This window comes from Typha angustifolia, chromosome 15, assembly GCF_048772165.1.
Source record: "Typha angustifolia cultivar Huaian chromosome 15, ASM4877216v1, whole genome shotgun sequence".
NCBI classification, from domain to species: Eukaryota; Viridiplantae; Streptophyta; class Magnoliopsida; order Poales; family Typhaceae; genus Typha; species Typha angustifolia.
This window is the reverse complement of record NC_133253.1, coordinates 88,888-114,337: the sequence shown is the minus strand read 5'-3', so window position 1 is coordinate 114,337 and position 25,450 is coordinate 88,888. Positions and strand designations below refer to the sequence as shown.

General features: G+C 39.2%; 5 protein-coding genes and 1 long non-coding RNA gene across 12 annotated transcripts; 3 read left to right on the top strand and 3 right to left on the bottom strand.

The window, feature by feature from the left end:
* Positions 1-51: 51 nt before the first annotated feature.
* On the bottom strand, positions 52-734 carry LOC140779345 (uncharacterized). Its single transcript, XR_012107328.1, has 2 exons — positions 588-734; positions 52-472 (listed from the first exon to the last, which is right to left on the bottom strand). It is a non-coding gene; the product is annotated as an uncharacterized lncRNA (long non-coding RNA).
* Positions 735-1,614: 880 nt separating this feature from the next.
* Positions 1,615-2,457, bottom strand: LOC140779371 (uncharacterized). Its single transcript, XM_073124397.1, has 2 exons — positions 2,301-2,457; positions 1,615-2,196 (listed from the first exon to the last, which is right to left on the bottom strand). The coding sequence occupies exons 1-2, from the start codon at positions 2,413-2,415 to the stop codon at positions 1,706-1,708; spliced, it is 606 nt and encodes a 201-aa protein (XP_072980498.1). The 5' UTR covers positions 2,416-2,457; the 3' UTR covers positions 1,615-1,705.
* A 687-nt stretch (positions 2,458-3,144) lies between these two features.
* On the bottom strand, positions 3,145-8,567 carry LOC140778695 (soluble starch synthase 2-2, chloroplastic/amyloplastic-like). The gene is made up of 9 exons (XM_073123522.1): positions 8,301-8,567; positions 7,693-7,962; positions 6,922-7,453; positions 6,651-6,715; positions 6,362-6,439; positions 6,169-6,279; positions 5,955-5,999; positions 5,673-5,846; positions 3,145-4,610 (listed from the first exon to the last, which is right to left on the bottom strand). The coding sequence occupies exons 1-9, from the start codon at positions 8,406-8,408 to the stop codon at positions 3,654-3,656; spliced, it is 2,340 nt and encodes a 779-aa protein (XP_072979623.1). The 5' UTR covers positions 8,409-8,567; the 3' UTR covers positions 3,145-3,653.
* A 508-nt stretch (positions 8,568-9,075) lies between these two features.
* On the top strand, positions 9,076-13,590 carry LOC140778696 (uncharacterized). Of its 6 annotated transcripts, XM_073123527.1 has the most exons (10): positions 9,276-9,436; positions 9,563-9,826; positions 9,911-10,116; positions 10,427-10,516; positions 10,659-10,804; positions 10,898-11,141; positions 11,261-11,365; positions 11,882-12,064; positions 12,170-12,374; positions 12,468-13,587. In XM_073123527.1, exons 2-10 carry the CDS (start codon positions 9,607-9,609, stop codon positions 12,953-12,955), a joined length of 1,887 nt encoding a protein of 628 aa, XP_072979628.1. In that variant the 5' UTR covers positions 9,276-9,436; positions 9,563-9,606; the 3' UTR covers positions 12,956-13,587. The 6 variants fall into 6 exon arrangements, with proteins under 6 accessions (XP_072979625.1, XP_072979626.1, XP_072979627.1 ...); XM_073123524.1 differs by lacking the exon at positions 9,276-9,436 and adding an exon at positions 9,076-9,211 and having other exon boundaries at positions 10,659-11,141; positions 12,468-13,590; XM_073123525.1 differs by lacking the exon at positions 9,276-9,436 and adding an exon at positions 9,102-9,207 and having other exon boundaries at positions 10,659-11,141; positions 12,468-13,590.
* A 57-nt stretch (positions 13,591-13,647) lies between these two features.
* LOC140778697 (uncharacterized) lies at positions 13,648-17,967 on the top strand. 2 transcript variants are annotated; one of them, XM_073123529.1, is made up of 10 exons: positions 13,648-13,787; positions 14,483-14,744; positions 14,823-15,027; positions 15,302-15,392; positions 15,536-15,681; positions 15,812-16,055; positions 16,176-16,280; positions 16,671-16,853; positions 16,997-17,201; positions 17,299-17,967. In XM_073123529.1, exons 2-10 carry the CDS (start codon positions 14,525-14,527, stop codon positions 17,766-17,768), a joined length of 1,869 nt encoding a protein of 622 aa, XP_072979630.1. In that variant the 5' UTR covers positions 13,648-13,787; positions 14,483-14,524; the 3' UTR covers positions 17,769-17,967. The 2 variants fall into 2 exon arrangements, with proteins under 2 accessions (XP_072979630.1, XP_072979632.1); XM_073123531.1 differs by lacking the exon at positions 13,648-13,787 and adding an exon at positions 14,064-14,326.
* Positions 17,968-19,701: 1,734 nt separating this feature from the next.
* LOC140778024 (uncharacterized) lies at positions 19,702-24,348 on the top strand. Its single transcript, XM_073122536.1, has 10 exons — positions 19,702-19,881; positions 20,611-20,872; positions 21,005-21,209; positions 21,381-21,471; positions 21,599-21,744; positions 22,222-22,465; positions 22,576-22,680; positions 23,047-23,229; positions 23,354-23,558; positions 23,653-24,348. Exons 2-10 carry the CDS (start codon positions 20,653-20,655, stop codon positions 24,138-24,140), a joined length of 1,887 nt encoding a protein of 628 aa, XP_072978637.1. The 5' UTR covers positions 19,702-19,881; positions 20,611-20,652; the 3' UTR covers positions 24,141-24,348.
* Positions 24,349-25,450: the final 1,102 nt, after the last annotated feature.

Genomic DNA, 25,450 nt, shown 5'->3' with positions numbered 1-25,450 from the left:
AAAAATTGAAGCGAAGTGAAGTGAGACGGACGATGTTTTTACAATCGCAAGTATCAATAGTAGTTTCATATCAATTCACAATTTACTTGTATGTATTTTTTATTATTATTAATTTATTTTTGGAGCTAGCACGTACGTGCATCTCGATCTCCTTCATTTGGGTAATTTATTGGTTGCATGCACTGCGCAACAAACCATGCAATTACGATGACTACCCCAACGTTGAAGATTAGTTGCTTGTTGTTCGTTGCAGAACCCCAAATCGCCCTCCACCAACTCGGTTGCTTTGGGATCACCACGTATAATTTCCCTCGGTCAAACTTGGCGGTGATTCTGCGGATGTTGTACCCCTTGGGGATGTCGAAGCACTTCTCGAAACGAACATCTCTATGCCGCGCCTTTCCACAGACGTTCAGGTTTATTGACCTGCATGCGCTGTTAACCCGAATCTTCAATTCTTCCTTCTCGAATCCTTCATTACAAATAATCACAGGGGCAAACTCCTAATTTAAATTTCTTAATAAAACACAAACCATCCGTTATATATGTCTATATAATTTAATATGTGCAGTTAGATTTATACATGCCTGGGACATGAATAATAAGCGTATCCGACTCCTCTCCTCGTGACCATTCGGAAACCAATTCAATCTCGGAGTAATCATTACAGCGTGGTGCAACGTCCATGAGCACTTCTTCCTTCCGATCTCTTTTACTAAATGGATATATATATATATATATATATATATATATATATATATATATAAATAATAATGTGAAATAAACTCAAAACGATCGAGTGAAGGAAGGTCATGCATGGGTTCTGACATATATACAAGACAAATTCAACTCGCTTGCGAGGAAGGTCTTCTAAGCTATATTAATTGCTTGCTTGGTAAAGGAATTATTCTTTGTTTCTTCCTCTGAGGAATATTGGACTCCTTAATCGAGATTTCTAGATCTGGGTGGTTCTGCCTTATCTGTCATGCACGTTTGCTAGGTTCTAGTCATGAGTTTTACGTCTCTCCATTTCTTTCTATCAATCCAATTGGTTCGCCCCCCCATTTGTTTCTAATTTTGATTATTAAGGTTAAGCTTCGTCCCTAATTATTGTTCCCTTCTTTGAAAGTTCTTTTTTTTTTAATAATCCTATGTTTTTTTTATAATTCAACTAAGACCATATATAGATTTTAATAGTGGGCGGAAATGCGGATAATAGTAGTTAGTAGACTCGTGTCTGCATTAGCTGGATTAAAAACAACAAGTTTGTCATGAATTTGTGACTAAACATATCATTTATGACATTTTAAAGTAAGTTTTTGTGTTACCGATCAAGATTGATATATTAAATAACGTCGTGCTCTGCAAGCTTAGCATCTTTTTGACCAATCTGCAGCTACTAGGAGTCTTTCCTACTTGGTTTCTTTGCAAATAATTACTTACGATGCGTTTAATTATATTCACTATCATTAGTTGTAAACTGATATGAGGATATATGCACCCAAAAATAGTCACCAAGTCTCTGACATTTACGCTAAAAGCTTAAGCTTGTGAAGAAAAGTAATTTTTAAATATTTGAATATTTTAACAGATACACAGAGCCACAGGAGCAGGCATACATAGATGTCCAATTCTTCTCTCCTTTGTTTTGTTTTTGTTTTTGTTTTCATATCATCATTTGGATTACTCATTTGACATTTTAAAATCACAAACGTGATCTTCTTTCTCCAGTTTGTTCGTAGTAGTTGAGATACAAATACAAGCCCACACCAAGCAACGCCACCAGCAACGCGCTCCAGATGACCTTCCTCCTCTTGTCGTCCAAGTCCCCACCCACCTTGTGCTTCAGATCGCTTCTCTTATCAGACTCTTTGATTCCATTCTTCTCTTTCTCTGCTTCCTTAGTCTTGCTAATTATCGCTGCATCCTTGGTCGTCCCATCAGTTTGAGTAGTTTGGGTGCTCGGCGCCGGCGTAGGCGTCTGGGGCTGATCATCTTGGCGGTTCGTTTTGGGTAGCCTAACGTAGAGAATCCCATTCTCGAGTATGGCACGAATCTCCTTCCCGTCGCACTTCTCTGGAAATTGGAGCTCCTTGCGGAACCGGCTCCACTGGTTGCCGGCGAGACGGCGCTTCCCGCTAACAATTAGCTTTCCCGACTTGTCATATTGGACCTTGATTTCCTCCTTCTTGAATCCTACACACAAACATCCATCCATATAAAAGGAAAGATGCTTAAAATGCGAGATGTAATAATTAATTAAGACCAATATTAACAAAAATATATGTAGACATGCATACCTGCGACGCTAATGAGAAAGGTACTGTCGACTCCTCCTTCTTTGACTAGTTCATGTGGAGGTATAAAGTCTTGGTAGCTGCGCTTTTCAGCACTAGGAACGGGCGTTGTGCTCATGTTTATGCAAGCCTGATCTTTTGGTAGTTTCGATTTTGATTACTTTGGATGTGATTATGGCTGTAGGCGGAGGGTATATATGCATGCATTGGAGATTTTTTTTTAATAATACATGCATGTACACTGGAAGGTGCTCTCTCCTTGGATTGTGATGGCGTTAGAGGAATGCCATTGCTTTGGAAGGTGGTTTACTGAGTTTTTATTTATTTTTTGTATTGATTCCAAGGGTAGCTATGCCTTTTCTATGTTGGAAAGTCTCGTTCATTCTTTGGAGTGGCTGATGCTTACAAGAATAATTGAACCCAAAAAAAAAAAACTATTTTCGTACGTACACTTGACTGTTTTTAATCGTCTCACATATTTATGAGCTTACTTCTACGTAGTTCCGATCCCTGTCTCTGCTTCATCTACGAACCATGTATTTTGCAAAAGTAAGATAGAAACGATTACCGTTAAGGAGTATATCCTACGAGGCATTGGCAAAATTGGAAGCCATGCATGCATGTTATCTCAAATGTCATGACTCACTCCAGCCTATATCTTTAGATGAAGATGACCATGGGCGCAACCTATCTGTTCTCGATTTCCGACAACAATTTCTTATTTCATCAAGAAATGACTGCCAATATATGCTCACTAATTCCAGGCAAGGACTAGTTATGCTCTAAAATTAAAGTAATCAATTTTGATTAGGCTAAGAAAAAACCTTATCCCAACGAAGATCACGACTAGGTCTGTAACATCAATAACTTCTCTTCACATCAATAAGTCAGCAGAGACGAAGAAAATTGGGAAAAAAAGAGAATTTCTATACAGATAGAAACAGTTCAAAAGCTTGATGAGATGGTTTAGATGTACCCTCCATAATCTGCTGGAAGTTTTCCACAGAGAAACAAATTGCAGGGATTTGCGTTGCAAATACATGCACCTCAAATAATTTGCTAAGAACTCTCTACGCATTTTCCTTCGACGTCAGTCACTTCAGATATGCTTGTTCTGTAACCTGCTCCACTATTTACAATCAAGAAAAATGGGAAAACAAGCAGATAGCAGGGTATTGCCACCTACGAACTCATCTTGCTAAGTGGATTAGAAATCACCAACTTGGAGATGATATAAAGGATGCACCAAGAATAAGTAATGTGCAATTTCCCATCACTGTTATTACTTGTCTGCCAGAAATTGTTGACAGCCGTAGACAGAAAACTTTGCAAATGAAGAACAAATGCTTTCATAAATCACCATTGGTACTTGGCAGCAACAAGGGTTTCCTCATAGCGTTGGGCAGCACCATCCCAACTGAGGTCCTGCATCATTCCTCGCTTTTGCAATCCCTCCCAACTGCTCTTGTAGTTTCTGTACGTGTTTAAACAATGTCCAAGTGCATCTATCATCCTATTTGCCTCTGCACTCTCAAACGTCCATCCTAACCCTGTCTCCTCTAATGGATTGAATTGATGTACAGTATCTCGAAGACCACCTACAGCATGCACAACAGGGACAGTCCCATACATCATGGCGTAGAGCTGGTTTAATCCACAAGGCTCAAATCTTGAAGGCATTAATAATATGTCAGCACCAGCAGTTATTCGGTGAGCCATCTTCACAGAAAACCCAACCCATCCCCTAATTTTGTCATGATGTTGGCTCTCAAACATCCTCAGCATATCTTCAAGGTCTTGCCTTCCCGTACCCAACATAATTAACTGCACATCTTGACCAACAATCCAGGGCATGGCCTCTGCAATAAGGTCTACACCTTTCTGATGGTCCAACCTTCCAATGAAAGCAATAATAGGAACATCATTACAAACAGGCAGACCAAGCTCTCGCTGCAAAGCAGACTTGCATTGGACCTTGCCTGTTTGAAGAGTTTCTAGGGAGTAGTTGATGTAACCATCAGATTTTAAGTGCACATCAAATTTAGGGTTCCAATCTTTCGTATCAATCCCGTTCACAATACCCTGGAGTTTCCAATCATTCTCATTAATAATATCATGCAAGCCCCAACCACCTTCTGGTGTTTTCAGCTCCCAAGCATAACCATGGCTAACGGAAACCACCCGGTCAGCAGCTTTTAAACCAGCTGCAAAAATATTGAAATGATCACCTCCCATTGGGTCATGGAGTTTAAAATGATCAATGTAGTGACCCGGCAAATCCACATAGCGGAAGTCATCTACTGGACCACGACCCTGGAAACAGAGATCTAAATTAAAATACTATTTTCAAGAACAAAACTGAATTTACATCCTCAACTATCAAGGCATATATTGGAGCTTTATGATTTGATGTATGATTCAATACAATAACTCTGATGTCATTTGTCTGTGTAACTGGATAACATGTAAAATGCTTTAGAAGAAAAGTAACAGGATGCTAAATAACCTAGTAAGTCATAAAATATCAGAATGAGAATATATTTTTTGCAAACAGAATTAGTGGTTACCGGCATGTTTGGCAATCTTAACCGTGTTTGTCATACATAAATCACTTGAAAGGATATGAAATACCTAAATACTTTCTTTCTTTTTTCCTCTATATGGTTGTTTGATCTACACCAAAGTCCACACTAAATAGGGGATTGCCTATTCCAGAAGAAGATTTTATTTGTTAATGACATCACCACTGTCAAATTCGAGCTGAAGCTACACGTCCAAACTGTTTCATGATTATCTCAGTCATGGAAAGATATAAGACACCATACATTTTGCTCACACAGATTAGAGGCACAGTAAGTATGCAACTATGGTGCCTATATCTGCCCCACCAAGTAATATTACTTCTTGCTGTGTGTATCTCCCCATCAGTAGGTCTATCACAATAATAATAGTATAAATTGTGTTAAAAAATATGCATCTTGACAATAAAGGTTAACTAAATCACATCCTTGGAATAGAATTTCTTTTTTCCTCTATCCTCAAATTGTGCAAAGAAAGAAAATGAGAAGCCTGTACCATCCTAGATGTAACAGTTAGGCAAGAATCAAGATGAAGTGATGAACAAGCAGATCGGAGACAGTACTGCTTTATAACAGTCTACATGCATCATCACAGCCTTTCCATATTATTGGTCTATTCATTATTCATACATGCACAGTACAAATTATCTACAATACATAGCATGCTGCATATGTTCGGAAAAAAAAACACTCCGGTGAACAGCAAGGCATAATCAAGTTGAATAGGAACAAGATACAGGTAGCTTTGATTGTAGAACAATAAAAGAAATAAAACATAGATGATTAAAATATATACTTGGTGTGCTATGTTGTGTATCACCAGAACACATCGAGCATAGATCATCAACCCATTGTCGCGATAATATGCCTTTAGGTAGACAGGTAAAAGAGCAGTGTGCCAATCATTGGCAATGAAGACCAGGTTCCCATCTCCATAGCAGAAACCACCACAGGGAACATGCCAAGGAACCTGAAAAAAGCTTATTGTACTTTTCAACAATTTTAGTTGTTACATAAACTTTCAAAACACATTCCAATATGTCATGATATATGAAGTTATTAATGCTCAAGAAAATACCTCTATAGCTGCTTTGCAGAAAAAAATCATCCGCTTCAGAATGTCCTGCACTCCAGATAAAGTAGAAAGCATGAACCAATTTGGCTAACTTTTATCAATAAAAAGTTATAACTGAACAATAATCCTGACACTCTTGCCAAGGAAAACATTGGGTGGAGACATCGGAGAGGGTGATATTATACTAAAAGTCTGAAATGGGTAAGTAATGCTTTACCAGTCGATTTCCGCCATATATATCATTTTCTATGTGGCGGAAATTAGGACTATCCAGGAAAACAAAATCCACACCATCAATGTAAGCATGGAAATAGGCTACCTCCATATCCTGCATAACAACATATTACACCAAACCAGAATAAAATGTGCTCCACTAGTTGAACAATTACATAACTTACACAGCAATATACCTGCCCATCAACCTTGTACCTTCTACGCTCTCCTATTTCTTTGGGTTCCACATAGTTTCCATACTTTGGTGCCACAACCTAGAAATAATAATAGACATGAATCACTGATCTCTGAACCTGTTAAGAAAGTAAAAATCTAGCAACTCTTCAGGCATTTCTAACCAGACTAATAAGTATACTAGACTCCAGAAAGTGCTAGTTAGAATTAATCATACGCTGAACCCATGTAAAGGAACCTTAGTCCTGGTTCAAATAACATGAATAGAAAACAAACTATAGCATTACAAACCATGACACGATGTCCTCTCCTGGCCAAAGCCTTTGGTAAAGCTCCAGCTACATCTCCAAGTCCACCTAGAAAAGAACATCAAATTTAGCTTAGAAAGAGAAAAAAAAAGGAAAAAGAAAAGAAAATTCTAGGCCCTTAACCTAGAAATGACCTCACAACGTACAAGGACACAAAGAAGGAGAAAATAAAAGCACAATCAAGAAATGCTTATTGCAGGAGATGAATATTAAAATGACGACAACATCTTAAATTTAAAGTGAAATGTTAATACCTGTTTTAGACCAAGGAGCACATTCTGCAGATACCAATATGACATTCATCACATTATCCCCAGCCAAAGGAGGTGAAGTCATGTTTCTTTCCTCAATTGCGGCCTCTAGCTTTTCACTGACACCACTTCCATATGCTTCTGCCGATTCATCACGCTTGTGATCTTTTCCCTTATCTGGTTCAGAGAATATGGGAAGAACAGTGGGCAGAATCTCCTGGTGGGAATGCTCCAAATTGGACTCTCTTGATAATCCCATAGCATGCGCAATAGAGTCTAAACTGTCAGTGTGTTTTCTATCATCATGAGAGCCTCTATGAGTGGTACCAGGTGGATTTGCATATGTACCAACTTCCTTTGATTGGGCATAACTATCAAAGTAACTTTCAGAAGCATGTTTATCATCAAGATCTTGATTACTTGGATCTTTATCAATATTTGAGGAGGAACCCTCCATATCAGGGGAAAGAGGATATTGTTCCCCCTCAGCAACATTATCTTTTATAGTTGAAATAAGTTTCCTTTTCTCTGCAATCTGCACCAAGTTGTGGAAATTTCGTACTATCATATTCAAAATTATTGTGCTCCAACAAAGAAAAAAAGAAGAAGAAGCATAGCTACAAGGCAACTAAAGGTGTATATAATTGAAATATAGTAGTAAGTTGTGTTGCATCACAGTAGAGGAAAATGTGAAACTGAATGATTTCCAAGGCAATGCAACCAATGCTAAAGAGAGAATAGTCAGATAATATTGCAATACCATATATTTAATACCTGTTGCAGCAGATCCCTCTGGATTGCTAAAACCTTCTTGCTTTTGATTATTGTAGCACGAAGTGCATCATTGGAAATATCATCATCACTGTCTTCATCAATGTCGCCCTGTCCCTCAATATTGACATTCTTCTCCGCTGCTTGTAGAGCCTTCCCAGTTTCTCGGCCTATCGATCTTGAAATCAACGGCAATTCACCTCCAACGGACGTCCAAAATCTTGTTTTCCAAGCACTTCCCACGGTACCAAGACCATTGAGTCGGATTTGTGTCTAAAGGAGAAATCAAGAATCATTACCATATAATGCTTGAGAGGGTGGGGGGGGGGGGGGGGGGGACGAATTTAGTTGCATAGTGGAGAACGCCATTTATTTGATTAGAATCAGCTACTTTTCTATGTAGATAATACCACGGTCCTGGTACGAATCAAAGTGAGAGAAAAAGTAGACACCTGGAAAGGAGCCATCTAAAAGAACGACCCACTTCTCCAGGAAATAAAAAGTCGAGATTCAAAAAGCATTCTTTCTTTAAGGATATCTTTTAGATGTAAAGAAGCATTCTTTCTTTAAATAATTGGTCCAACAATTTGAGAGAGAGAGAGAGAGCTCACAGTGGGAGAAGAAGAGAGGATTGAGGCGCGAGGGAGAGCAGCGCCGTTCCGGCGGGCCTGGGGATGCAGCGGCGACGGCAGAGAGCGGAGGGTAAGAGAAGAGACCATTTGGTTTTGGTGGATCACGCCCTCTTGCTTTTGTTATCGCGAGCGGTGGAGACGAGAGGGAGAGAAAGAGAAAGTAGAGAAGAAAGAAAAAGGGTGGACGTTTTTTTTTTTTTTTTTTTTTTTTTTAATTTTTGTGGTGATTTGTGTATGATGTATGTTGGAGAGAAGGTGAAGGAGGGCGTGTTCTATGTGCTAGTGCATGAGTGATTGGTGTAGATTTTCTTTTAGCAATTGCAATTGCAATTGCAGGAACTGTTTGTTTAGCAAAGCAACGTTCGTGTCTTCATCTGGTCTTAGGGCCTAAATTCGGGACCGGATTCTCCGCAGCCCTAGCTCTTCGCTCTATCTATGATCTATGCGTATGGACATGATTGGTTGCCTTGAATTAGTCCGTCCTATTAGCCCAAGGGCCAAGCCAAGGCAGGGGCCCTTGGCCCACATCAACTTTATAAATTAATGATTTCTTTCTACTTAGGCGAGTTAGTGTGTACCCTTTTTTGCATCACGTGGTATCACATGATCTCTTTAGTCCAGTCTTTATAGATAAGGTCAACTTGTCTTAGTGAGATCCCAAATTAATTTGAACGAGGTCTTCACCGACTTTTGTCCGCTTCCCATAAATTATTCTTTCACTAGGTAATTTTTTTCTTTTCTTTTCCATCACTATAAACAACTGCCACTGGATTACTGGAGACACGATTCTTCAGGATTCACTTGGCTATTTCCACTCTCCCAGGCTCAAGTCTCTCTGCTATAAAATCCATTCTAATCCCGTTGCCCCATCTCCATCTTTGTCGACGTTGGTCTCTCTCTCTCTCTCTCTCTCTCTCTCTCTCTCTCTCTCACTGATGCTTCGTTAGTTTCTCTTTCTCTTCTCTCCTCGTTAACTTTGGTTTTAATTTGTGTAGCTTCATTCTTGTCTCAAATGGGAATATTCTTGTGAACTTTGTGTGCTGACGTTTATATGATGATGCATTTGTATGCTTATATGTGAGGAAAGTGGGTAGAAACCTTGCTTGAAACTAATCGTAATCACCTCAAACACTGATTACAATTTCATAATTTATATATCGATCAGTGGCCTTCCGGTATCTTTGTTGACCAAAATTAATTCTCTCATATAACGCACTCTTGCTTATCCGATTCTCTTTCAGGATCATAATAGACAAGCGTCTGAAAGTAGTATTGCTATCTAAAGATGGATGTCTTTTGGAATTCGACATTTGTTTTACTACTCCTTTGTTGCTTTACGGCAATGGGGGGAGCAGAGTATCTGAAATACAAGGATCCTAAGCAACCACTAAATGTTCGAATAAATGATTTGGTAAACCGCATGACTCTTGCTGAGAAGATAGGCCAAATGTCACAAATTGAAAGAGAAAATGCAACTGCTGGTGTGATGCAGAAGTATTTCATTGGTAAGATTCATTATTTCAGTTCAAGCTAAATTGACATTGGAGCAGTATTTCGATGCTAAGTAACATTAATTAGATCTGGTGCAGGTAGTGTGCTAAGTGGGGGAGGTAGCGTGCCCTCTCCTCAGGCTTCTGTTGAGGATTGGGTGAACATGGTCAATGGATTGCAGAAGGGTGCTCTTTCTACTCGTCTGGGTATCCCAATGATCTACGGTATTGATGCTGTCCATGGCCACAATACTGTCTACAAAGCTACGGTCTTTCCACACAATGTTGGCCTTGGCGCTACAAGGAAAGTATTCCTAAACTATAGGGCATGGCATGGTGTAATTGTATCCTTTTGGGTCTCGTGAATTTTCTCTATGCTACCTGCAGATACTAGTGTCATGTCTGTTTATTGTTTCTAGTACTATGCTTCAAGTCATTTAGATGCAAGAACCAAAAAAAAAAAAAAATTCTACTGCTAACTTACAATTCCACCCTTCTGGATCAATTAACATATATCATGTAAACAAGATTCAAGGATATGCCTGTATGGGATTCTTATTGTGGATATAATTCTTTGTCTGAAATATGGATCACGAAATATCTTGTTTTTTCAGGGATCCAGCTCTTGTGAAGAAAATTGGAGCTGCAACTGCTCTTGAAGTCAGAGCGACAGGCATTCCTTATGTTTTCGCTCCATGTATTGCGGTAAGGAAAAGAAAACACTAACTTATAAGAAGTTGATTCCTTTTGTAAAGACTAAAGAATTAACAACATTTTGATACATATTAAGCATTCTTAATGCCTTCCTTTCTCCATTTCTTTCATTTGATTCTCTGAGCTTGCTTAGGTTTGTAGGGATCCCAGATGGGGAAGATGCTACGAAAGCTACAGCGAAGATCCAATGGTCGTCCAAGAAATGACAGAGATAATTACTGGTTTACAGGGAGATATTCCAGCAAATTCTCGAAAAGGAGTCCCTTTTGTTGCCGGAAAGTTAGTCATTTCAGTCAATAGCATCTGCAGTATGATTAAAAATTCGTCTATTAATTTTCTTCTCTCCTTGATCTTCTGCTGCACATGTTATAGGAGAAATGTTGCTGCCTGTTCCAAGCACTATGTTGGTGATGGTGGTACATACATGGGTATTAACGAGAACAACACCATCATTGATCAACGTGGGCTAATGAGCATCCATATGCCTCCTTACTACAGCGCTGTCGCAAAAGGCGTCTCTACTGTGATGGTTTCATTTTCAAGCTGGAATGGAGTGAAAATGCATGCTAACCATTATCTAGTGACTGACTTTCTGAAAAATAAACTCCATTTCAAGGTTACTAATTCATATACCAAATGGAACTGGTTTCAGATATATCAACTTTTCTGATTTTTTTTTTTTCTGTCTCATGATGATTCTTGAAAGCTGAATTTGTGGGTTTGTTGATTAATTAGGGTTTCATTATCTCGGATTGGCAAGGGCTTGACAGGATTACCAGCCCTCCACATGCAAATTACCCATACTCGATTCAACTTGGAATTCTTGCAGGCATTGACATGGTCAGTATATGTCTTTGTTAGATGGAAGAAGCACCCAAATTATAATTGGTTATCTTCAGCTAATATATAATTCCCAAGAATTGTACAATATTCAGCATTTGAAGTGATATTCTAGGTCAAGTGCATATGAATAATTTTCAGTTAATGCCATACGTTCATATGAATAATTTTGAGTTAATGCCATACGTTCATATGAATAATTTTGAGTTAATGCCATACGTTCAATGAAATACATAGAGAGGAAGGCGGTATTTTGATCCGCTCATAACTTGTATATTCAAGATGATAAGATAACATACTCCAAGAAGTGTCTGAATGGACCAATTAAAACTGAGAACTGGCATGCAAGAACGAGATTAGTTATTACCTCTTTAAAGAAAATAGACATAGTTACACACATTGTTGATTTACAGACATTTATGCAAGCATAGACACATACACGGTGAGTTAATTTCATCTGTGAACTAGCTATTGCCTCATTTCAGGTTCTAACGATTTTGCTGGCTTTTGCTGCAGGTAATGATTCCATATACCTACACGGAGTTCATTTCTGATATGATTAATCTAATTCATAATAACACCATACCAATGAGCCGAATTGATGATGCCGTAAGAAGGATCCTTCGGGTCAAATTCACAATGGGCCTGTTTGAGAACCCCTATGCTGATCTTAGCTTGGCTGATCAGGTCGGCAAGCAGGTCAGTCACTTGCTCATACTGCCCGGCCTTTTTATTGCAAATGTAGCCTTTCTCTATCTTCCCAAGTGATGCTTTTTTGTGACCATACTTTTTCGATTTCAACAGGAGCACCGAAATCTGGCCAGAGAAGCCGTAAGGAAATCCCTTGTGCTGCTAAAAAATGGCAAGTATGGCGACAAGCCATTGTTACCCCTCCCTAAGAAGGCAAATAAAATTCTCATTGCGGGAAGCCATGCTGACAACTTGGGGTACCAGTGTGGTGGGTGGACAATCACTTGGCAAGGACTCGGAGGGAACAATCTCACTAGCGGTAAACTTCGAAGACTCCTAAATATGCACTTTGCTTCTTCTTTCTGTCTGCATAACATGGGCTGATTGATGTTATGGAAATTGGCAACTGTAGGAACGACAATTCTTGCTGGTATCAAATCAATTGTCGACCCGAGCACGCAGGTCATATATTCAGAAAATCCTGGTGCGGACTACATTAAACAGCACAGTTTCTCATACGCCATTGTAGTAGTTGGAGAACATCCTTATGCAGAGACATTGGGTGACAACTTGAATCTGACGATACCCGAACCCGGCCCAAATGTGATTCAGAACGTCTGCGGAAGTGTGAAATGCGTTGTTGTTGTGATCTCTGGCCGTCCCCTGGTGATCGAGCCTTACATGAACACGATAGATGCTCTTGTAGCTGCATGGCTTCCGGGCACCGAAGGCCAGGGAGTGGCAGATGTGCTGTTTGGTGACTACGTGTTCTCAGGCAAACTCTCAAGGACTTGGTTCAGGTCCGTTGATCAGCTCCCCATGAACGTTGGGGACTCGCATTATGACCCACTCTTCCCATTTGGATTTGGGCTACAGGCAGAACCATCAAAAATTAATTAAGCCTAGATATAGCTAAGGTTCCTGAACGATTTAGCTTTGAAATAAATATACCATCACCACGGCGGAGTTGTTGTAATAGCTAAGGTTCCTGAACGATTTACTACTTGTCATGTTACTTAATTTCGTGAATAAAAAGATGCCGGCATCTCTCAAGAACAAAGCTCAATTTTGCATGAGTAGCCAGCCGCTCGCTGTCACTGGCTCATATAATGTCGGTTGGTCGTTACTTATTATCTAATTGAAGATTCCGTCTGCAGCAAAAGTGATAAGGGGGGTCTTTTGTCTTGCCACACCATGTGACACGACTGCACGAGGTCCAGCCGCAGAGAAAAATGTTACCGCACTGCTGGAAATTCCTACAGTTCGATGGTCTTCTGCCAAGTTTAATGGAACAACAACCGGGAGCGAAAGAAGATACCTGGCAGCAATTGATTGGCTTAAAAATAAATTCCTGCAGTCCGATATGCAGACGATCTGCTCCCCATGTGTTTCAAAGGTCAAACGGCTACGCCCAACTGTTGCCATGGAGATCTTTTCAGAAAAAGGATATTTCAAAAAAAAGAAAGAAAGAAAAAACAGTTGCCAAGGAGAGAGAAAAGAGTTTTTCCTTTTTCTTTTCGCTTCCAGTCCCACCCCTGCGAAACAGTGGAAATGTGACCATCCCTGTGCGTTTGTCCCTCCCCCCCCCCCCCCCCCCCCCCCCCCACTAATACTCACAAACCACAATGATAAATCCCCACCCACACTGTTTCTCCTATCTCCTCCTGCTCTTATCCTCCAGAGCCCAGACCTCCCTCTATGGTTCTGGTTCTGCATTTGACGCTTATGCTTGGTAAAGATATCTCTCCCCTTTTCCGCTCTCTTTGCTTCCATTTTGTTCCGCTTTCTTTGTCTCTCCTTGTTTGCATCGCCTCTTTCATTCAACCATTGTGCATTGTTGGGTTCTCTATTCCGCACTGCAAACTGGGATCTCGATTCATTTCGTGCAGGAAACTCCCGGTTCACATTGCTCACCAGGGTTTTTTAGATCTTGAAAGGTTTGATCACTGCCAATGTTTTGGACCACATTTCCTTTTCTTTTTCCTCTTTTGCCTTATCCTTCTTTTTATCCAGTAGCTTACGGGCTGTCTAGATTTTATTTATTTAATTTTTCTAAAAAGAAGGAGTCAACTTTGGTGCCTATCAATCAAGTGTGGTCCAGTGATTTGTCCGGTTTTCTAGTAAGAGAATAATTTATTCTCCTAATCTTTCTTGAGGAAAAAAAAGCTTACTAAATTATCCTTTTTGGCCGCATGCCATCGTTTGAAGGTTTGATGTGTCAAATATAAGTCAACAATCTACACACCTTGGGGGTTGAGCTGCATTCGGTGGGTATGTGTACCAGATCCTAGTATCGATGGGATTGTGGCTCCTAAATATAGTGTGATTAGAATCGGCATCCGCACTCACCAATTGTTGATTATTCTTCGTAGATCCTTTCTTGGGCCTCCTTTTCGCTTATACTTTGTTTGGCAACCCACATCTCAGGACTCTAACCAATAGTTGGAAGGTCGCATCATTCCCAGAGTAATGGCGAATTCTCAAAGTTCTGCACTCGTATTATTTCTCCTTTGCTGCTTCATAGTAACAGGAAGGGCAGAGTATATGAAGTACAAAGACCCTAAGCTACCAGTGAATGCTAGGATAAATGATCTCTTGAGCCGCATGACTCTTGCTGAGAAGATTGGGCAAATGTCACAGATTGAAAGGGGAGTTGCAACAGCTGATGTCATGCAGAAGTACTTTATAGGTATGAGACATTGTTTCAATACTCCAACTACATCGGACATGGTATTTTTATTTGCCACTAAGTTTAATTGCAATGCAGGAAGCGTACTGAGTGGGGGAGGTAGTGTTCCCTCTGCTCAGGCTTCTGCTGAGGCATGGATGAACATGGTAAACGAATTACAAAAGGGAGCTCTTTCCACTCGTTTAGGGATCCCAATGATATATGGTATTGATGCGGTTCATGGTCATAATAATGTTTACAAAGCCACTATTTTTCCACACAACGTTGCACTTGGAGCTACCAGGCAAGTATTCTCAAATGATATTAGGCTTGAAATTTGCTTAGGATTTTCTTTTGTGTTTGAATAGTTTTATGTTGAGAAGAAGCACTAGCAGCTGGACACACAAGTGCCCTTTGGCTTGGATAATGTCCTATTTTTGTTATCTAGAAAAAAGAAAGAAGAAGAAATAAAGCTCGTTCACTCGTATAAACAATCAAAATGAATGTTTTTTCATTGAGAAGTTGCTTCTCACTATTCTAGGCTGAACTTGCTTATTTGATGTTCCTTCTCTTTTTAGGGACCCAGAACTAGTGAAGAGAATTGGGGCTGCAACTGCTCTTGAAGTTAGAGCAACTGGCATTCCTTATGTTTTTGCTCCATGCGTTGCGGTAAACCTCAAAGATCCCTTCCATTGCTGTGAAATTTCTCCATCAAGTCAAACAAAAGAAGTTTCAAGAAAATTATTGATCACTGTTATTGTCCTTCTATGACTTACTCAATTTTTCTTTGCTTACTTGGCCGGCTTGTTCAGGTCTGCCGGGATCCAAGATGGGGCCGCTGCTATGAGAGCTACAGTGAAGATCCAAAGGTTGTCCAAGCAATGACAGAGATCATTCCTGGTTTACAAGGAGATATTCCAGCCAATTCTCAGAAGGGAGTTCCATTTGTTGCAGGAAGGTAGGATCTTTCGAAATAGGCATCTGAAATTAAATTCTTCAAACCTTCATAACACACCTTGTGGATCAATTTATATAAATTACTTTTCTCGTTCTTATCGTTCTGTAACTTCTGTTTTGATATCTTGTAGGAGAAATGTTGCTGCCTGTGCTAAGCATTATGTTGGTGATGGCGGAACATACATGGGCATCAATGAAAATAACACCATCATTAGTAAGAATGGCCTGCTGCATATCCATATGCCTCCTTATCCCAGTGCTGTCATCAAAGGTGTCTCTACAGTGATGGTCTCATACTCAAGCTGGAATGGAGTGAAGATGCATGCTAATCATTATTTAGTGACTGATTTTCTAAAAAACAAGCTCCATTTCAGGGTCAGTATATCCTCTCAAGCTCCATATTCCAAATTAGACTGGTTCCGGTGATATCAAAATTTACCCACATTCTTATGAATACAATTTGTGGCTGACCATGTGATTATGCTGAATAAGTAGGGTTTTGTCATCTCGGATTGGGAAGGGATTGATAGGATTACAACACCTCCACATGCAAATTACTCACATTCAATTCAACTTGGAATACTTGCCGGCATTGACATGGTTAGTATTTATCTTCCAGCATACAGCCTTGGATGACATGAGATATCATGGTAGAAATGAAGATAAACTAGCGGCATCTTAACTAACCATCAATTTCCAAGAGATGGCTTAAAATTATTAAAATTTAAAAATTAGCTTTTCCAAATACAGAATAACTTTTTCTCACAAAAAGATAAAAGAAGGAAGAAGAGGGAGAAACAAACTGTTCAAGCTATAAAAGTATATGCGGATTTGATCAAGCAGAGAAAAAGGATAATCATGATACTTTATTTTAATTACTGAAAGAAGTTGAACATGTGCTACAAAATACAAACATTACATAATAATGTCTTATATGATAGGTAACTTAAACACATTTACATGGTATCTTCTTCCTTTGCTATTTGGCAGGTTATGATTCCCAATGCCTACACAGAGTTCATTAATGACCTGACCAACCTAGTGCAAACCAACATTATACCAATGAGCCGAATCAATGATGCTGTCAGAAGAATCCTAAGGGTCAAGTTCACGATGGGTCTATTTGAGAACCCCTATGGTGATCTTAGCTTGTCTGATCAGCTTGGGAAGCAGGTTAGCCACTTCTTTGCATAACTTACCCACATGTGTAAGCTAGCAATCGTCCTCACCTAGAAATATGCCCAACAACCATTAAGTCCTTAATTTGCATCCAAAGTGATTTTACTTACTGATGACACTCTTGGCTCTCAATATAGGAACACCGTGAGCTTGCCAGAGAAGCTGTAAGGAAATCACTTGTGCTGCTGAAAAATGGAAAGTATGGGGACAAACCAGTACTACCTCTACCCAAGAAGGGCAACAAAATTCTTGTCGCAGGCAGCCATGCTGACAACTTGGGATATCAGTGTGGTGGGTGGACAATCACCTGGCAAGGACTTGACGGGAATGATCTCACCTCAGGTAGATCTCTGAAGCTCTTAATGGAACATAATCTGCTGACTCTCTTAATATGGGACAGCATAATATTCTTCCGTAGCTAACTGTACTTTTTATTCAGGAACAACAATTCTTAAGGCTATTCAATCAACTGCCGGCAGTAGCACCGAGGTCGTTTACTCTGAGAACCCTGATGCTAGTTATGTCAAGCAAAATGGTTTCTCACATGCCATTGTCGTGGTCGGAGAACATCCATACGCAGAGACATTTGGTGATAATTTAAATCTCACGATTCCTGAACCCGGCCCAACATTGATTCAGAATGTCTGTGGAAGTGTCAAATGTGTCGTTGTCATAATCTCAGGGCGTCCACTCGTGGTTGAGCCTTACATTAACATGATAGACGCCCTTGTGGCTGCATGGCTTCCTGGTACTGAAGGCCAGGGCGTGGCTGATGTTCTCTTTGGTGACTATGGGTTTACTGGCAAGCTTTCAAGGACTTGGTTCAAGTCTGTGAATCAGCTTCCAATGAATGTGGGCGACCCCCATTATGATCCACTCTTCCCATTTGGGTTTGGGCTCCGAACGTAAAAGAACAGCATATTAGAATGTTGAATAAGGTCTGGTGATTCAGTTGTCTATTCTACTGAGAGAGAATTTTATTTATCCTGGATTGCTCTGGTGATTCAGTTGTCTATTCTACTGAGAGAGAATTTTATTTATCCTGGATTGCTCTGTAGTACCTAGTGATTTACTTCTTATGAATGAAAGAAGCCCAAGGTTTCTAGTATGCCATATGCTGTCTGCTACTTCTCGAAAGGCCCATGCCTACTGCCAACTAACAGGATGAAAGAGCTTCCAAAGAAAATAGGAGCAGTATTTCATGTTTGAATCCAGCAAAGCAGAATTAGTCACTGTCAACAGTTGCACTGCTAGCTTTCACTTTTAAGTCTACGTAGCGTTATCTACCTCATCTAGCAACCTTATCCTGTTCCATTGTAATGATCCAAGTTCTTTTATTAGAAAAAGGAATTTTGACCCACCAAAGCAATGGATCATGCATGAAGATTGAAGACCATTCTTACATCAGAACTTTGGGACTTTTTACTTAACCGGTTTATCATTGACGTCTATTGCAGTCAAGAGTACTCTTAGTTAGAAATCTAACCCACAACAATTATTTAAGCAGTAAAACTTTATTAATTAGGTTGTTTATCTTGAAAAATTCCAAGATATATGCGTCGGTTGGGTAAGTTGTCAGCGTAACTCAAAGAATAAATGAGCTCATTCTTTTTGACCAAAGAAAGACTTGTCCACGCAAAATGACAAAGCAATCTCCATTATCGAGTATGCGGTCTTAGATTAGTAGCACTAAAAAAATAAAATAAAGTCATTTCGTTGGGCCCCAATTCCTTAATAAGATTATAGAATGAAAAAATTCGATGTAGCGTTAATAAGATTATAGAATGAAAAAATAAAATAAAATAAAATAAAATAAAAAGAAGAGAAGAGGATTGACGTAGCACCTACGAAGGAGGAGGTGCGAGAGGAGCTGCTTGGCACTCGATGCTGTCGGTCTCCTTGAATCGATCAAACAAATTTAAACCATAATCATAAGACAGACAGAGAGTGACAGATTGAGGGAAGAGAGAGGCTTGGAGGTTGTTACGTCGTTGTGAGATAATGAAACATAAAACTACTGTATCAAGAAAATATATTTTAAAAGTTAATAATAGAAATATAGTAACTTGCCACTGCACCATACCTATATTCAACCATACACGTCAGAAAGTAATAATAAGGGTGCGTTTAAAATTAATTTTAAGTGGAATTCAATAGAAGTTTTGAGATTAAGGGTTAGTGTTGAGATTTTAAGAAGAAAACTTTTATATGGCAAAATAATTCTATCTCAATTCGTTGGATTTCATTACATATACTGAAATCGATTGAAATCAAGTGGAATCTTAACATTGAAAATTGGAAATTGGAATTTCTTCCACTGTACTGAAATCCTTTCTTTTCTATTCTTTTCTTCAGTTGCACTTAGCACATCCTTCGTCGATGGGTAACCTGTCTTTCTTTTGCTCTGTCCCTATTATAAATGGTCATGCTCTCTCGACTCGTTAATGTGGATTTACTTCTTCTTTTCGGGCCGCCTCTTCTTCATTCAACGCTGGTGGTTGGATTACAATCCATCTATAGATCTTATCTGACCTAATCTTCGACTTCCTGATTATTTCTGGCAACTCCCGGAGTCGAAATTAGGATCAGGTTGCATCCCCACATCTCCTAATCAATTTTTTTGAAAACGTCCTTATCGATTATCTAATCTACCTTACGCTGACATGTCGGCTATTTTTAATTGCATTGTGGTGATTAAAATAGTAACTGAGACCACGATTGCATAGCATTCAATGCCGTGGTGTTAACTGTTGAATAAGATCCTACCATTCGTCCATGGAAACTAGTAAAATGTATCTTATCTTATAGTGTCCTATTTTTGGCAGCAAGGGCCAAATCCTTCCTATATAAACTCTCGACTTCCTCCTGGGAGCTTCCACAACATAATAAGCACCTCTTCTGGATTGGGTCTCCTGGGATCTGATGTCAGGTGCTCTTATGCTGATCTAGCACATATTGGTTTCTCTTCTAATTCTTCGTCGCTGTTTTCAAGTGATGATCCTGTTGTCAATAGGATACGCAGGTGAGACAATTCGCTATATGTTTGTTCATACTATTTTTTTTACCAAGATAAGAATGATCGTATTTGTGCTAACCTTTAATCATTTGCCCTAGAGACCGGTTTTCAAGTTGCTCCTTTATTAACAGACATCTGTTTCAAATTCTAGAATTTGTTCGCATGGCTTATCTGTGAAATTACATCCATACTATGAGAGCCTCAGAACTGAAATGTTCATTTTGGTTTACTCAATGTTGCTACAAGAGGGATCCAATATGGCACCTATTATTCTAAAACTATAGTTTCTGAAGACATTCATATTATTTTATCAGGAGAGTTTTATATTCTTCTTCAGATCACTTCCTGACCTTTCTTAATCCTGCATATCTTTGTCCTTTCAAGTTGAGTATTCATGTGCTTAAAAAGTCTCTCTGACATCGAACAAGCTGCTTATGTCTTTATGATATGCTGTTTATCTCAAATATCTTTTGCGTTGTGTTCTCATATCTCAAGAGGTATTCCAAAGTATTGCTATAAGTATTGGCTACATGTTTGTGGATCTTCTAACTGAAGGAGACATGAAGTTTTTAACGTTAAATCAGCAAGTTCCTGACTTACCCCATGGGTATCTGTTTCCTGGTTTAAATGTTAACGTTAAGGTTTTTAGTACGAGTGTTTTTCAACATTGCAGTAATTATACCATCTATTAGATACGTTGTTTATTGTTCCCTTAATTTTTTTTCCTCTCTACAGGACTATAAAGAATCAGGGAAAGGTTTCATTTAATTTGTGAAGATGGATAGTTTTCAGAGGGCTGCATTTGTTCTTCTGATAGTCTGCTGCTCGGTTATAACAGGGGAAACAAAGTTTATGAAATATAAGGACCCTAAGCAGCCATTAAATGTTCGCATAAATGATCTACTAAGCCGGATGACTCTTGCTGAAAAGATAGGCCAAATGTCACAGATTGAGAGGGAAAATGCCACAGCTGAGGTTGTAAAGAAGTATTTCATAGGTACATAATTCCTGTTGTCCCCTCACAGAAGACAGAAGTCATGATATATATGTGTGTGTGTGTGTGTGTGTGTATATATAATATGCATGGAGAGAACAAATGCTGTTATTAATCAATGTGAATCTGGTGTAGGAAGTGTACTGAGTGGGGGAGGCAGTGTGCCCTCTCCTCATGCTTCCGTGGAGACCTGGGTAAATATGGTCAATGAGATGCAGAAAGGTGCTCTCTCTACACGCCTAGGAATCCCAATTATCTATGGTATTGATGCTGTTCATGGACACAATAATGTTTACAGAGCTACCATATTCCCGCACAACATTGGACTTGGAGCTACCAGGTAAATTGTATTTCAGTTATTCAGGTGAAGCTTTGACGTAACAAGAATCTGTCATTTGTTCTTTCTTATTGTAATTGATATATTTTGAAAGTTTTAGAACATTGTGGATAGATCATCAGATTTATATCTCTAATGTCCTCATTTTTTGAGATAAAATATCTTTCCTCACAGGGATCCAGCACTGGTGAAGAAAATTGGAGCGGCAACTGCTCTTGAAGTTAGAGCTACAGGCATCCCTTATGTCTTTGCTCCATGTATTGCGGTAATTAGTAGTTCCAAGACATCCTCGAAGTCAAGAAGTTGATTTTATGGATTCCACTGATCTTATGTATTATAGTAATTAATGTGTTGTAACTTTTATTTTCCCCTTTTTACTTGATATTGTTCAGGTTTGCAGAGATCCAAGATGGGGCCGCTGCTATGAAAGTTATAGCGAAGATCCAAAAGTTGTTGAACAAATGACAGAGATCATTCCTGGCTTACAAGGAGAAATTCCAGCAAATTCAAGAAAAGGAGTACCATTTGTAGCTGGACGGTATGTTATTTAATTAGCATCTATTATCAGATTGTATGTTCATGAGGTTCCTTCATATAATAGTATGTAATCCTTTTTGTCCCCACACTAGATTAGTGAGCTAGAGTAAGTAATCAACTTTTGATAAAGATGGATGGAAGAGAGTCCAGATGGTAAAATTTGGACAGTAAAACAAAAAAAAAAAAAGTAGAGCTTTGTAACTGAGGCTATGCCTGAAATGGACCTTGTTGTTGTAAAGTGGCAACTTGAATTGGTAGTATCGTTCATATATCTGCTTCTGCTGTAGCTTTTAACCTGATGTCGAGGAATGCAAACCTCTGAATGAGGTACACTTTGTTATGCTACTTTATTAACTTGGATTAATAATCTGTCTTTGGTGTCTTTTGCACATTCTTAATTCCTCTGACTGAAATTAAGTATGGAAAATAAATTTTGAGAATGGATATTCTGAGAAGAATCTTCTTGTATATTCCCTAGAAAAAAGGTCGTTGCATGTGCTAAGCACTATGTTGGTGATGGTGGAACACATATGGGCATTAATGAAAACAATACAATCATCAATTTCCATGGGCTGCTCAGCATCCACATGCCTGCTTATTATGATGCTATTATCAAAGGTGTCTCTACTATTATGGTCTCCTATTCAAGTTGGAATGGAGTGAAGATGCACGCTAACCATTATCTAGTGACTGATTTTCTCAAAAACAAGCTCCATTTCAGGGTTAGTTCACTGCCTAGAACGCAAAACAATTTCTCATTTTGTTTTAATGTCTATTTAGGTGCAACACATGATTACTAAGATCAATGCTGAATAGTTTTGTTATTTGACAGGGTTTTGTTATCTCCGATTGGCAAGGTATTGACAGGATTACCTCTCCTCCACATGCAAATTACTCATATTCGATCCAGGCTGGAGTTCATGCTGGCATTGATATGGTCAGCATTTATCTTACATACATGAATGCTAGATTATTCATGAGCTATGACAGAAGACATCAATAAATAGATTTCCAAACTTGAGTTCAAACTGTTTTCTGACAATTTTGGTTGCTCTCAAGAGTAACTCAGCCACAAATTTTAAAAGTTAATTAAAAGAAAATTAACTTTCTCGTAAGTATCATTATGAAAAATCTGTAGAGGCCTCAGATCAAGTTCTAGTACTTGGTTGTGTTTCTATTGCACTGATGAACAGTAAGAAGATGCAAATGGTTATTGTTAATGGGTATGTCAAATCTATAGTTCTGCTTTTTTCCCTCTCCGTTTGGTCATGTACAATCTTTCATTCCGTGTGGCCTTCTTCAGGTAATGATTCCTTATGACTATATTGAATTCATTGATGATCTGACCTTCCAAGTCAAGAACAACATAATCCCCATGAGCCGAATTGATGATGCTGTGCGAAGGATCCTTCGAGTCAAGTTCACAATGGGTCTCTTTGAGGACCCTTATGCTGATCTTAGCTTGGCTGGCGAGCTTGGAAAGCATGTCAGTTTCTTTCACCCATAGACATCCAAATTCATGTTCAAATTACCTATTAACTACATCACATTTCGTTTCTCTATGCTTCCAGTGATCATTCCTACTGATTCAAACTTCTTACTTTCAACAGGAGCATCGGGAACTTGCCAGGGAAGCCGTGAGGAAATCGCTAGTGCTGTTGAAAAATGGAAAGACTACTTATTCTCCGATGTTGCCTCTTCCCAAGAAGGCGAAAAAAATCCTTGTTGCTGGAGCTCACGCTGACAACTTGGGTTATCAGTGTGGAGGATGGACAATCACTTGGCAAGGACTTAGCGGGAACAATGTCACATCTGGTAAGCTTACTAAACATAAAAAATTTAGGTTGCCTAATTTAATTTTCTTTCCCTAGACACCTTGGTTGATGGTAATGTTGAGATTCTCAAACAGGAACCACAATTCTTAAAGCTATTAAGTCCACGGTCGATTCTACTACCAAGGTTGTCTACTCTGAGAAACCTGAGAGCGGATTTGTCAAGAGTGACAAGTTCGATTATGCCATCGTTGTGGTTGGAGAACATCCATATGCAGAGACGGATGGTGACAATTTAAACCTTACAATTCCCGACCCTGGTCCGAGTGTGATTCAGAATGTCTGCAAGAGTGTCAAATGTGTTGTCGTTGTCATTTCCGGGCGACCTCTGGTGATGGAGCCATACATTGACACGATAGATGCACTCGTGGCTGCATGGCTCCCGGGCACAGAAGGCCAGGGCATCGCTGATGTTCTTTTCGGTGACTATGGCTTCTCCGGCAAGTTGTCTCGGACGTGGTTCAAATCTGTCGATCAGCTACCCATGAACGTAGGCGATCCACATTACGATCCCCTTTTCCCGTTTGGATTTGGACTCACAACAGAGCCGATCAAAGGAAATTAGGAGTCATGTTCCTGTACTCCAATAAATTCTTTGGGGATAGTAAAATACATCCAACCTTATCTAAATTTAAGTCAGTAGGTGGAGTCTTATCAATCTTAATGAGGTTCTTGTGGTCCTGCTGCTGTATTTTGCTATCCACTAAGGGGGATGACCTCCATTTTAATGAGCTTTGATTGAAAGAGAATAAAACTGATCAGATGTTCACTCATGTTTAAAAACTTTTGACTTTTTATTTCTCATCTTTTAGCTGTTTTTGATCTTTATCTTGCAATTTTTACTAGTTAAAACATTGTATTAACTGATCGCAGCAGGATTTGTTCGCTCTCGTTACCTGCAATTGCTGCAGATAACACAACGCAAGCACGTAGGCAGGACGTGTTCCACATAATTTCTTCCTATAATAAACTATTGGCATTTGTAGGACCTATCCAGTCTCCCTCCAAAATGTGACGTGTTAGATAACTTTGGAGCATATATTGTACTCAAATTATTTAATTAGTGGCCGTGCCACATCATCTATTTAGCTAAACGACGTGGAAAACATTGTATTGGATAGTTTCGTGTTAATTTGTTTCTTTTTTATGTTTCGTTATCTTGGATCTTTATTCTTGATCTAGATAAGTTCTGAACACAAATTCCCTTTTCCGCACGTTATCCCTCCCTTTGGTTTGAAATAAAATAAATAAAAGAAAAGGAAAACGTGTTTATCTGTTAAAGGTCTCGTTTTTGTTTATCTAATTTAACACCTGGAATCTAATCAACAGTTAATTAATTAATTAATATCGCTTTTTTCTTCCGTACAAGTCTGGAACACTGAAAAAAGGATTAGTTGGTGTTCCCCTGCCCCTGCCCCTGCCGCCATTCCAAGAAATCTTGGTAGCCAGATGCTGCTGACTAATTATATCCTATATCCTTATCTTATCTTATCTTTATCTTCTCTCTCTCTGTCCCTCTTCCTCTCCCTCTCCCTCTCCCTCTGATTTGCTTCTTTCTTTTCTTTTTCGTCTCTGGTATTATTCCACACAAGAAAAGGAGCAGCTACGTCAAGTCTCCTTCTAGTTATCCTCTGCTCTCCTACCTCTTCCTTTGAAATAATATTAAAAGGAAGATGCTGACCTGTTACCTACACATCGGAGAATTTTCACAAAACTCTTTTCACAATTACGATGATGACGTGGCTGCGACTTTTTACGAACTTCCACGTTTTTGGGCTAACAATAGAAATCACCATCGGTTTGCGTCCGATATAATTCTGTCACGCGGTTAACGTCTAAGCAGTTGACTTTGTTCACACGGTGACATCCTTGCGC

What these genes read in the sequence shown, in the direction of transcription:
- LOC140778697 (XM_073123529.1), top strand. Translation starts at nt 14,525, where the DNA reads ATGGCGAATTCTCAAAGTTCTGCACTCGTATTATTTCTCCTTTGCTGC. An exon ending in AAAACAAGCTCCATTTCAGG is followed by an intron (nt 16,056 to 16,175) that starts GTCAGTATATCC and finishes CTGAATAAGTAG; the next exon opens with GGTTTTGTCATCTCGGATTG. An exon ending in CTGATCAGCTTGGGAAGCAG is followed by an intron (nt 16,854 to 16,996) that starts GTTAGCCACTTC and finishes CTCTCAATATAG; the next exon opens with GAACACCGTGAGCTTGCCAG.
- LOC140779371 (XM_073124397.1), bottom strand. Translation starts at nt 2,415, where the DNA reads ATGAGCACAACGCCCGTTCCTAGTGCTGAAAAGCGCAGCTACCAAGAC. An exon ending in CTTTCTCATTAGCGTCGCAG is followed by an intron (nt 2,197 to 2,300) that starts GTATGCATGTCT and finishes GTTTGTGTGTAG; the next exon opens with GATTCAAGAAGGAGGAAATC.
- LOC140778024 (XM_073122536.1), top strand. Translation starts at nt 20,653, where the DNA reads ATGGATAGTTTTCAGAGGGCTGCATTTGTTCTTCTGATAGTCTGCTGC. An exon ending in TCTTTGCTCCATGTATTGCG is followed by an intron (nt 21,472 to 21,598) that starts GTAATTAGTAGT and finishes GATATTGTTCAG; the next exon opens with GTTTGCAGAGATCCAAGATG. An exon ending in AAAACAAGCTCCATTTCAGG is followed by an intron (nt 22,466 to 22,575) that starts GTTAGTTCACTG and finishes GTTATTTGACAG; the next exon opens with GGTTTTGTTATCTCCGATTG.
- LOC140778695 (XM_073123522.1), bottom strand. Translation starts at nt 8,408, where the DNA reads ATGGTCTCTTCTCTTACCCTCCGCTCTCTGCCGTCGCCGCTGCATCCC. An exon ending in GGAGAGGACATCGTGTCATG is followed by an intron (nt 6,440 to 6,650) that starts GTTTGTAATGCT and finishes TATTATTTCTAG; the next exon opens with GTTGTGGCACCAAAGTATGG. An exon ending in TCTGCAAAGCAGCTATAGAG is followed by an intron (nt 5,847 to 5,954) that starts GTATTTTCTTGA and finishes AGCTTTTTTCAG; the next exon opens with GTTCCTTGGCATGTTCCCTG.
- LOC140778696 (XM_073123524.1), top strand. Translation starts at nt 9,607, where the DNA reads ATGGATGTCTTTTGGAATTCGACATTTGTTTTACTACTCCTTTGTTGC. An exon ending in GATGCAGAAGTATTTCATTG is followed by an intron (nt 9,827 to 9,910) that starts GTAAGATTCATT and finishes GATCTGGTGCAG; the next exon opens with GTAGTGTGCTAAGTGGGGGA. An exon ending in AAAATAAACTCCATTTCAAG is followed by an intron (nt 11,142 to 11,260) that starts GTTACTAATTCA and finishes TTGATTAATTAG; the next exon opens with GGTTTCATTATCTCGGATTG.